General features: G+C 46.7%; 1 protein-coding gene across 1 annotated transcript in view; it reads right to left on the bottom strand.

Moving 5' to 3' along the window:
• Positions 1 to 12308, bottom strand: part of LOC138249650 (NXPE family member 4-like) — a 262230-nt gene that overhangs the window by 110773 nt on the left and 139149 nt on the right. The window contains exon 4 of the mRNA XM_069203604.1: positions 6712 to 6773. Coding sequence (XP_069059705.1) covers positions 6712 to 6773 — 62 coding nt within the window. The remainder of the gene's footprint in view (positions 1 to 6711; positions 6774 to 12308) is intronic.

The following is a 12308-nucleotide window of genomic DNA, read 5'->3' as shown; positions in this document are numbered from 1 at the left end:
TGCAGGGATAGTGTTGGTGCTCGACCCCTGGAGACAGATCCTTACAGATGTATTTATGTCTCTGACCAATAGAGGTGAAGAGAGGGGTCTTACAAGAGGGTGATGCAAGACTGAAAAACACAGCATTAGGCCAACTCCTGTAGGTGACTTATGAAGGGGGTGATGGGGCGACATCAGAAGTTACTTATTTCTTCAGCTGTATTGATCACAAATAAAACATGCAAACTGAAGTCAATAATTTGAACCTGGGCCGCCTTTGGAAGACAACAGACGCTAATAGACAGGCAGAGGAAAATTGTTGTACGTTTAGAAGAACAGTTTTGCTTTTCTCTGTGGCTGATCAGCATTTTCAATCCACAAACCGTTCCAAACTCATTAAGTTCCTCAGTGGACCTCTGAGTTTTGTGATTAGAAGTCAGATGACTACTGACATCCGCTAAAAGTGCGATCTCAGGTGTAGATAGTGGTGGAGAGAGAGAGAGCGGGCCTTTGCGAGACGGTGAGGCAGATATGCTGTGTATAACAAGAGGAGCAGAGGGGCAACCTCACAGTCTAGTCTTACAGCATTGTGAGGAGTAACTTGTTGCCAACTCTATTACTCTACGCCGACTATATGACTCTATGCCGCCTCCATGACTCTACGCCCACTCTATGACTCTACGCCCACTCTATGACTCTATGCTGAGTCTATGACTCTACGATGACTCACTCTATGCCAACTCCATGACTACGCTGACTCTGACTCCACGCCCACTCGATGACTCAATGCCGACTATGACGACTCCATGACTCTACGCCGACTCCATGACTACGCAAACTTTATGACTCTACGCTGAATCTATGAATCTACGCTGACTCTATGCCGGCTCCATGACTAGGCTGACTCTATGACCCTATGACTCCACACCGACTCTATGACTCTATGCTGACTCCATGACTCTACGCCGACTCTATGACTCTATGCTGAGTCTATGAATTCGCGGACTCTACACTGACTCTATGCTGACTATATGCTGAGTCTATGACTCTACTCCGGCTCTATGACTCTATGCTGACTCTGTGACTCTACGCTGACTCTATGCTGCATCTATGACTCTATGCTGACTCCATTACTCTATGCCGACTCTATGACTCTATGCTGACTCTATGACTCTACGTGAACTCCATGACTACGCTGATTCTATGACTCTATGACTCCATGATTCTACACTGACTCTATGCAACGCTATGCCTCTATGCCGACTCCATGACTCTACGCTGGCTCTATGACCCTATGACTCAACTCCAACACTATGACTCTAACCTTGACTCTTGGCTCTATGCTGACTCTACACAGAGTCTACGCCAACACTATGACTCTATGCTGACTCTATGACTCTACGCCATTGGTTCCCAAGATGTGGTCTGAGGACCCCTGGGGGTCTGAGAAGCCTGCTTATAAAATTAACTAATATTGACCGATTAATAATGTGTATATAAATAAAGTGGCTAAATGTGCACTTGAACATTTTAAAACATACTGTAAATGTCAAGGAATTTGAAATTGAAGGATACAAAGTAAATTATTGTCCTCAGATTGATTTGTGGAAGCAGTGCAGGTGCATCAAACAGAATATATTATGGACGATGTGTGGCTTTAACCGCACTTAGAAAAGCTCCAACCTTCCTATTCAAATTATTATTTTTTATTTATTTGTTTGCAAATTAAATAAAATGTGTTATCATTTGTCTACATGTTTGATGAATGCTTGTTTCTGTACTTTTGTGTACTGTTGTATGTTTCAAATCATCGACAATGTTTAGGTCGGGTGCCCAGATTCAAATAATGATTCATTGGGGGGTCCCTGGATTCCAATAATAATTCAGTGGGGGTCCCCGGATTCCAATAATGATTTAGTGGGGGGCACTGATTCCAATTATGAGTCAGTGGGGGTCCCCGGATTCCAACAATGAGTCAGTTGGGTCCCAGGACTCCAATAATGATTCAGTGGGGGTCCCTGGATTCCAGTAATGATTCAGTGGGGTTCCCCAGATTCCAATAATGAGTCAGCGGGGGTCCCCGGATTCCAACAATGAGTCAGTAGGGGTCCCAGGATTCCAACAATGAGTCATTTAGGTCTTCGGATTCCAATAATGAGTCAGTGTGGGTCCACAGAGGTCAAAAGATTGGGAACCACTGCTCTACACCGATTTAGGGTTCGCTTAACATTCACACCCAAACAGCAGCCTGGAGCTCACCCACGAGTACAGTAATATCCACGACCCCCCAGCTCCGAAGGTTAATCTGTGGAGTGGGTCAGACTAACCACGAGTACCGGTAATATCCAAGACCCCCTAGCTCTGAAGGGTAATCTATGGAGTGGGTCAGACTAACCACAAGGACCGGTTACATCCTCAACCCCCCAGCTCCGAAGGGTAATCTCTGGAGTGGGTCAGACTAACTGTAGGAAAGTACCATCTTGTCTGGCATAATACCCCCATATTTCACTGTATATATGTTGTTTTAGTTGTATGTGTCACTGGGACCCTGCCAGCCAGGGCCCCAGTGCTCATAAGTGTGCCCTGTATGTGTTCCCTGTGTGATGACTAACTGTCTCACTGAGGCTCTGCTAACCAGAACCTCAGTGGTTATGCTCTCTCTTTGCTTTCTAAATTGTCACTAACAGGCTAGTGACCAATTTCACCAATTCATACTGGAACACCCTTATAATTCCCTAGTATATGGTACTGAGGTACCCAGGGTATTGGGGTTCCAGGAGATGCCTATGGGCTGCAGCATTTCTTTTGCCACCCATAGGGAGCTCTGACAATTCTTACACAGGCCTGCCATTGCAGCCTGAGTGAAATAACGTCCACGTTATTTCACAGCCATTTACCACTGCACTTAAGTAACTTATAAGTCACCTATATGTCTAACCTTTACCTGGTAAAGGTTGGGTGCTACGTTACTTAGTGTGTGGGCACCCTGGCACTAGCCAAGGGTCCCCCACATTGTTCAGCGCAAATTCCCCGGACTTTGTGAGTGCGGGGACACCATTACACGCGTGCACTATACATAGGTCACTACCTATGTATAGCGTCACAATGGTAACTCCGAACATGGCCATGTAACATGTCTAAGATCATGGAATTGTCACCCCAATGCCATTCTGGCATTGGGGAGACAATTCCATGATCCCCGAGTCTCTAGCACAGACCCGGGTACTGCCAAACTGACAACTCCATGATCCCCCGAGTCTCTAGCACAGACCCGGGTACTGCCAAACTGCCTTTCCCGGGGTTTCACTGCAGCTGCTGCTGCTGCTAACCCCTCAGACAGGTTTCTGCCCTCCTGGGGTCCAGCCAGGCTTGGCCCAGGAAGGCAGAACAAAGAAAAAAGGTGTCAGGGCTGGGGAGGAGTAGCCTCCCCCAGCCTCTGGAAATGCTTTGATGGGCACAGATGGTGCCCATCTCTGCATAAGCCAGTCTACGCCGGTTCAGGGATCCCCCAGCCCTGCTCTGGCGCTAAACTGGACAAAGGAAAGAGAAGTGACCACTCCCAGGGGAGGTGCACAGAGCTCCTCCAGTGTGCTCCAGACCTCTGCCATCTTGGAAACAAAGGTGCTGCTGGCACACTGGACTGCTCTGAGTGGCCAGTGCCAGCAGGTGACGTCAGAGACCCCTTCTGATAGGCTCTTACCTGTGTTGCTAGCCTATCCTCCTACCTAGGTAGCCAAACCTCCTTTTCTGGCTATTTAGGGTCTCTGCTTTGGGGAATTCTTTAGATAACGAATGCAAGAGCTCATCAGAGTTCCTCTGCATCTCTCTCTTCACCTTCTGCCAAGGAATCAACCGCTGACTGCTCAGGATGCCTGCAAAACCGCAACAAAGTAGCAAAGACGACTACAGCAACCTTGTATCGCTGATCATGCCGCCTTCTCGACTGTTTTCCTGGTGGTGCATGCTGTGGGGGTAGTCTGCCTCCTCTCTGCACTAGAAGCTCCAAAGAAATCTCCCGTGGGACGACGGAATCCTCCCCCTGCAACCGCAGGCACCAAAAGAACTGCATCACCAGTCCTCTGGGTCCCCTCTCAGCACAACGAGTGTGGTCCCTGGAACTCAGCAACTCTGTCCAAGTGACTCCCACAGTCCAGTGACTCTTCAGTCCAAGTTCGGTGGAGGTAAGTCCTTGCCTCCCCACACTTGACTGCATTGCTGAGTACCGCGTTATTTGCAGCTGCTCCGGCTCCTGTGCACTCTTCCAGGATTTCCTTTGTGCACAGCCAAGCCTGGGTTCCCGACACTCTAACCTGCAGTGCACAACCTCCTGAGTTGTCCTTCGGCGTCGTGGGATCTCCTTTCGTGACTTTGGGTGAGCTCTGGTTCACTCTTCTTTGTAGTGCCTGTTTCAGCACTTCTGCGGGTGCTGCCTGCTTCTGTGAGGGCTCCCTATTTTGCTGGGTGCCCCCTCTGTCTCCTCATGCAATTAGTGACATCCTGGTCCCTCCTGGGCCACAGCAGCATCCAAAAACCCTAACCGCGACCCTTGCAGCTAGCAAGGCTTGTTTGCGGTCTTTCTGCATAGGAACACCTCTGCAAGCTTCTTCACGACGTGGGACATCCATCCTCCAAAGGGGAAGTTCCTAGTCCTCTTCGTTCTTGCAGAATCCACAGCTTCTACCATCCAGTGGCAGCTTCTTTGCATCCTCAGCTGGCATTTCCTGGGCATCTGCCCAATCTCGACTTTGTTGCGACTCTTGGACTTGGTCCCCTTGTTCCACAGGTACTCTCATCTGGAAATCCACCTTTGTTTCATTGCTGGCGTTGGTCTTCCTTGCAGAATTCTCCTATCACGACTTCTGTGAATATAGGTGCACTTTCACCTACTTTTCAGGGTCTTGAGGTGGGCTATTTTTCTAACCCTCACTGTTTTCTTACAGTCCCAGCGACCCTCTACAAGCTCACATAGGTTTGGGGTCCATTCGTGGTTCACATTCCACTTTTGGAGTATATGGTTTGTGTTGCCCCTATACCTATGTGCTCTCATTGCAATCTATTGTGACTGTACATTGCTTGCATTACTTCCTTTTGTTATTACTGCATATTTTTGGTATTCTGTACATATATCTTGTGTATATTTGCTATCCTCATACTGAGGTTACTCACTGAGATACTTTTGGCATATTGTCATAAAAATAAAGTACCTTTATTTTTAGTATATCTGTGTATTGTGTTTTCTTATGATATTGTGCATATGACACCAGTGGTATAGTAGGAGCTTTGCATGTCTCCTAGTTCAGCCTAAGCTGTGTAAGTACCCCTTGGTACCCACTACAAACCAGGCCAGCCTCCTATACTATCCACGACCCCCCCAGCTCCGAAGGGTAATCTGTGGAGTGGGTCAAAGTGATCCTGAGCTCTTGGAATGTGAGTGAAGACAAGAGAAGAAGCGGCTTTCCACGCCTGATGGGTTCTGGGCCGGAGTTTGTAAGCCACAGGAAGCCACAGGATCCACAGCTGCGGAGAAGGGATTCGGGTGTAAACCTAAGTGCTCAGTAGGAATCATAACGAGTAACAGACGTTTTTGGAAACAGAAAAGAACATGTTGGCAAGTAATGTTCCCATTACATCTAGTAGTGCGGTCACTCCTTAATTAGACGGATCGTGTTATAATTCCCGATCACGTCTAGTAGCTCTATGTAAAATGCAGCGCGATCACGCTGTGTGAAAAATAAACAGATAAAGTAGTCCGGACTCCAGGCTGAAAACATCGAGCCTCGTACGTTTTTGGTACTTTACGGTGCTGTGTAGTTGGGCTAAACACCAGAAAAGGCATGACGTACGCACGCCTTTCACAAATGAAAGCAAGCGGATTTTAAAAGGCAAGCCCACAAACCAATGTAAGTTTCTGAAGTGGCATGGCGTGGGTTTAAGCCCAAAGAGAGATTACAGAATGGACTGAGCACTTTGTGCTCGCCCATAAAAATGAAACATTAATGATGTAAAATAGGAGACAGAAAGAAATGCCCATCTAGCTGTTGAATTACACAATGTGAAACCAGAAAACCTGGTATTAATTCCGGCTTGCATGCTTGATCAAACTGTGTGACCCTAGGCAACTGCCTCTTGTGTGTCATTCAGTAGACTATAATCTCTCTTTCTCTCTGTGTCTCTCTATCTCTCTCCCTCACTATCTCCCTGTCTCTCTCCCTCTATCTTCCTCACTCTGTCCATCTCTCTCCCTCTCTCTCCCTCACTATCTTCCTGTCTCTCTCCCTCTATCTCCCTCACTCTGTCCATCTCTCTCCCTCTCTCTCCCTCACTATCTTCCTGTCTCTCTCCCTCTCTCTCCCTCACTATCTCCCTGTCTCTCTCTCTCTCCCCCCTCTCTCTTCCTCTCTCCTCGCTCTCTCCCTCTCTCCTACTCTCTCTGTCTCTCCCTCTATCTCCCCTCTCTGTCTCTCTCTCGGTGTCTCTCTCTCTTCCTCTTTCCCTCCCTTGCCTCTCTTTGTCTCTCTCTTGCTCTCTGTCTCTTCCTCTCCCCCTCCCTGTCTCTGTCTTTCGCTCTCCGTCTCTCTCTGTCTCGCTCTCTCTCCACTCTCTCTCTCCCTCTGTCTCCATCAATCTCGCTCTCCCTCTCTCTCTTTCCTTCTCTCTCTTCCTCTCTCTCTCCCTCCAGCAGTGAGTGAACCCTCCTCTCTCATCCATCACCCACTGATGACCAGGACTTACTTGTACATTTGTAAACATCCAAGATCTTCAAACCGTGAGGGATTTCCGCTAGGATCCGGGAGCTGTGAGAAAGGAAACAAAACAAGCATTTGTAATGCAATTGGTCTTGCATTTTCTTGAGTTACAGCTATTGGAGTTGTAAATGCATAGCTGGACTTTTCTTGCCACATAAATTGGTTAATTTTGTCTTCTCTGCCACATAATTCCAGTGGCCCTCCATATAACTAAAGCCTTTCCATTTACTTTCTTCCTCTATCTGTAGCAAAAATAAAAATATTGCCTTTATTATATTTTTTTGTATTATTATTTTGGGGTCCCCCCCGAACTAGTGTGGGTATTCCTACCCTGCCCATTATATCATTTGTTTTTTACTTCAGGGCAGGGGGACTAAATCCCCAAGCTGCCATTAATGATACTGAAGCCATAAGATCTGTGAAAATTCCAAGTATCACACAAAGAACATGCAAAGCAAACAAGCCAGGCCCGTTCAGCAGGAGAGAGGTGAGGATGTGGCTTGTAATCAGTGGTGAATTTTGGAGCACACTGCCACAAATATTTCACTGTATATTAATACATGATTACTGTTGGGACAAAACAGGTCAGCTATCAAAAATTGGCAGTTTGGATGATTTTGCTGGTGTTCTCTGGATAAATCAGAAGGATATAGATTTGAAGTTGAACTTAAATCAAATTACTGCAACCTGAAAAAAAATCCAAGCCCTATGGAATTGCCAAGTGCATACAGATTTGTTGAAGACTGGATATATTCTGTCACAAAAGTGAGAGAATTGGAAACTGGAGTAGCTGGTCCCAATGGGGGTCATTAAGAGTTTGGTGAGCGGAACTCTTCCCGCCCTCAGACCGCCTGTGCGGCCTGAACCCCGCGGGCCCTAATAGGACTTCACTGCAGGGCTGGCTGTTTCCGCCCACCGGTCCTGCGGTGAACAGGGCCTGAACATTGACGCCAGCTCCTGATGAAGCCGGCGCCAATGTGGAGGCGCAGCGGGTGCAGCAGCAGCCGTCGTGCATTCCACTGCCCATAATTCGGGAAGTGAAATGCGCGATGGGGCTGTGCATGGGGACCCCTGCACTGCCGATGCCAAGTGCATGGGCAGTGCAGGGGCCCTCATGGGCCCCAGTCCCCCATTCTGCCAGCCTTTCCATGACGGTGTGAACCGCCATGGAAAGGCTGGCGGATGGGGACTCCTAATCCCCAGGGCGGTGCTGCGCCAGCCTGGCGGTGTCGGTGGTCTGACCGTGGCGGCTCCGCCACAGTCATAATGTGGCAGTCCCACCGCCAGCCTGAGTCTGGTAGTCATGCGACCACCAGACTCGTAATGACCACCAAAGTGTTTGCTCCATCTAATTACTTTGAGTATGGACTTAGAGTACAGGATCGTATAACAAAGCTAGCTACTATCATAAATCATTTGATGTATACTGATAACCCTGCTGCGTCAGCAGCCTCTATTTCAGTGCAAGACTGAAACAACTCCATAGTATATATCAGGGCTACTCCAATCCAAGTACCACCTCACCTGCAATTAATGGGAATCCCCTTGCTTTTGGTGATCCACAGGTGTGTGCAGGGAGACCAGTTAAAACTTCTTTTATGTGTCAGTTCATGAGATGTGCCGTGAGTTATTGACTGAATTGAAATCTGAAAGAGGGACAAGATGCTTAATCTTCTTGGTGAGGTCTTCTAGGGAATTTACAGACGTAACCATGTGGTTGATGCGTTGTTCATGTGATTTGGGCGCAGTGGATGAATTCTAGCAATTTTGCACGCAAAGCAATTGAACCCTTTCCAACATTTTAAAAAAGTATGCAAAACTACTGCTTCCTGTTGTGGGAGAATGTAGATTCTCAGAGGTTTACCGTATAGAGAATCATGATTTTATTAAAGACAAGTAGGCTAGCATTGTGCATATTCATTTTAATCACTACTTCTGTGCAGCACTTAAAAGTCCCAAATGGAATCCAACATGAAGCCACAAAGAAAATAGAACCTCAAACAATACATTTAACTCCCATGTGCAGCATTCTCTCCTTCCATTGTTCTGCTTTCATTCTTTTCTCCTTCCTTTACAACAACTTTCCAAATGTTTGCTTGCAATAATCCAAACCATCTCACTGTCTCTGAAAAATATACAAAACATGTCTCCTTCTTTTTTTCAAGACAAAACCCTTATTCTGTATACAAACTATTTTAATTCCATCTATTTTACTAAACTTTTCCTTCTGTTTCATAGGAACACATTTATACCCTCATTAGTCTGTATTCAAAATATAAGCATTTCATCTACTTTAGAAAACCTTCCTACCCCTTAGGGAAGACGGGAGGGATAATGCTAACCTTGTCTTTTATTAAATCACAATCTCCGTACTGTAAAGGTTAGAAATGGGGTCTCTGGTCAGCAGTCAGTTTGCACTCTGTCCAAGCAGGGACCCTCACTCTAGTCAGGGTAAGGGAGGTACACGCCTAGGATAACCTCTGCTTACCACCTTGGTAGCTTGGCACAAGCAGTCAGGCTTATCTCATAGGCAATGTATAAAGTATTTATACTAACATACACAGTAATACAGTGAAAACACTACAAAAGGGACACAGCACCAGTCTAACATAATAGCCAATATGTGTCTAAATCAAACAAAACCAAAACAACAAAAATGCAACATACACAAGCAAAGTTATGAATTTTTAAATTAAAAAGAGTCTTATGCCATAGAAGACTGAGGATGCGTTGCTTTTACACAAAGGACCTGGATTGCGTCAAAAATAAAGCTGCATGGGCAAGCGTGCCTCAGAAAAGTAAGCAATGCATCGATTCCTGACTCGTAAGTGAGGCCGTGCGTCATTTCTTCTCCGGTTGGGTAGGTGATGAGTCGTTTTTCTCTCCCACAGAAGAGCGATGCACCGATTTCCGGACAGGGAACCTCAGATCCGCACAGGTTCACCGTGATTTTGACGCCCAGCAATAATGCATGAGAAATCCGGCACACGGTGGTGAAGAGCCACGCTGCGTTGGTGATGCGTCGACTTTGGCAGCCGCACATGGGTGTTGCGTCAATTTCTTAGCCCCAATGCAGGTGATGCGGTGAGTTTGCAGTCGCGAAGCAGGTGCTGCATCAATCTTTTCCCTGCACAGCTCCTGTGCGTGGATTTCAGTCCTAGTTCCACCAGCTTTTCCTTTCAAGGGTCCAGGGAATGGAATGGGCACCACTTGCAACTCAGCAAGAGAGTCCAGGTGCTGGCAGAGGACGTCTTTGATGGCTAAAACTTCAGAACAGGGGGCAAGCTCAGTCCATGCCCTTGGAGACACTTCACAAGCATGAAAACAAAGCAAAGTCCATTCTTTGTCCTCTCCCAGGATGAAACAGCAACTGCAGGCCAGCCCAACAAGGCACACTCACAGGCAAAGGGGCAGTACTTCTCCAGTTCTTCTCCTTGGCAGAGGTTCCTTTTGATCCAGAAGTAATCTAAAAGTCTGGGGTTTTGGGTCTACTACTTATTCCCAGTTCAGCCTTTGAAGTAGGCAAACTTCAAAGGAAAGTCTATGTTGTTCGCAAGATCCTGCCTTGCCCAGGCCAGGCCCCAGACACACACCAGGAGGTTTGAGACTGCATTGTGTGAGGACAGGCACAGACCTTTCAGGTGTAAGTGACCCCTCCTCTCTCCACTCTAGCCCGGATGGCTCATCAGGATATGCAGGCTACACCCCAGCTCCCTTTGTGTCACTGTCTAGAGGGGATTCACAAACAGCACAACTGTCATTCTGACCCAGACAATGATTCCACAGGCAGGCAGAGGCACAGAATGGTTAAGCAAGAAAATGCCCACTTTCTAAAAGTGGTATTTTCAAACTGACAATCTAAAAACCAACTTTACCAAAAGGTGTATTTTTAAATTGTGAGTTCAGAGACCCAAACTCCATATCTCTATCTACTCCCAATGGGAAACTCCACTTAAAAGATATTTAAAGGCAGTCCCCATGTTAACCTATGATAGAGATAGGTCGTGCAACAGTGAAAAACGAATTTGGCAGTATTTCACTGTCAGGACATGTACAAAACATCTGTATATGTCCCACCTTTAACATACACTGCACCCTGCCCATGGGGCTACGTAGGGCCTACCTTAGGGGTGCCTTACATGGACAAAAATTGAAGGTTTTGGCCTGGCAAATGGATATACTTGACAGGTCAAATTGGCAGTTTAAAACTTCCCCCACAGACACTGCAGTGGCAGGTCTGAGCCATGTTTACAGGGCTAGTCGTGTGGGTGGCACAGCCAGTGCTGCAGGCCCACTAGTAGCATTTGATTTACAGGCCGTGGCACCTCTAGTGTACTTAACTAGGGACTTACTAGTAAATCAAACAGGCCAATCATGGAAAAGACAATTACACATAAAGTTTTCACAGAAAGCACTTGCACTTTAGCACCGGTCAGCAGGGGTAAAGTGCCCAGAGTACCAAAAACCAGCAACAACAACATCCAGCACACAGTCCCAACATAGGAAGCAGAGGGAAAAAGACAGGGGAGACTACGCCAAGAATGCCAGGTCTAACAGTAAACCTCTGAGAATCAAGATTGTATGTCAAGACAGGAGGCTAGCATTATGCATGCTTAAAGTCTAAACTGCTAAAAAAGCCACATGTTCTATTGGTTTAAAATTTCAAAAATCCTAAACACCTCATCAGTAGACCAATCAGCTACTTTCATGATATCCTCCAGTCTCCCCTCTGTATTAAAAACTCTTGAAATCATAGATCCTCATATTGATTGTGCTTTGAACAAATCCATATTCACACCTGATTCACCCAGTGCACATTTCACCCATCTTGTAAGGGTATCTGAAGGCGCAGCTGCACAAGGTCCCACATACGAGATCGACAACTGATCTGCACCTGCGGACCTGTGCTCGCTCATTCTCCCTTCATACTCTTTTATACAGGCACATCACACATAATTTAGGATGGGCATCAACCCTAGGAAAAACAACGCTCCATGTGGTTGAAAATATCTGCTCGTCACTTCTAATGCGTTCACATCGGAAGCCCCTTAGAAAGAAATCATACAGAATGAAGTGGCTAATGTGCACGACAACTGTTTCAATGTTAAACATTTGTTCCCCGGCCATCTCGCAAACATTGTAAATATTAGACAAACATCCCACAGCATGCTATATCTTGCAGCAGGAGGATTCTTAATGCTTGTTCCCTTCATTTCTCGAGATATTAACGTACCCTGTCCCACTGATCTACCATCCACTAGACGATGATTGGCAGCAATCGCCGATCTATGGCAAGTTAGGGCCAGAATGAAGAAAAGTGGCGCTGCGCCCAGTGCAGCGCCACTGCTGATGAACCCTTTTGCGCTCCCCTAACGCCACTGAGTGTGCGCTGCATCTAAGATATGGCGCACCATGGTGGTAGTTAAGGGAACTAGCGTCCACATTTTTTTACGCTATTTCAGAGCTTTCAAGGATTAGCGTAAAAAATGTCGATGCGAATCCTGCAAAGCCCATTGAGGCCTACTGAAACCATGGTGTGCCCCCTTTTAATGCCTGCTCTGAGGCGTTAAAAATGCATAAAAA

This window comes from Pleurodeles waltl, chromosome 8 (assembly GCF_031143425.1).
Source record: "Pleurodeles waltl isolate 20211129_DDA chromosome 8, aPleWal1.hap1.20221129, whole genome shotgun sequence".
Lineage (NCBI taxonomy): Eukaryota > Metazoa > Chordata > Amphibia > Caudata > Salamandridae > Pleurodeles > Pleurodeles waltl.
Note: the sequence above shows the minus strand (reverse complement) of the source record. Positions and strands in the feature narration are given on the sequence as shown.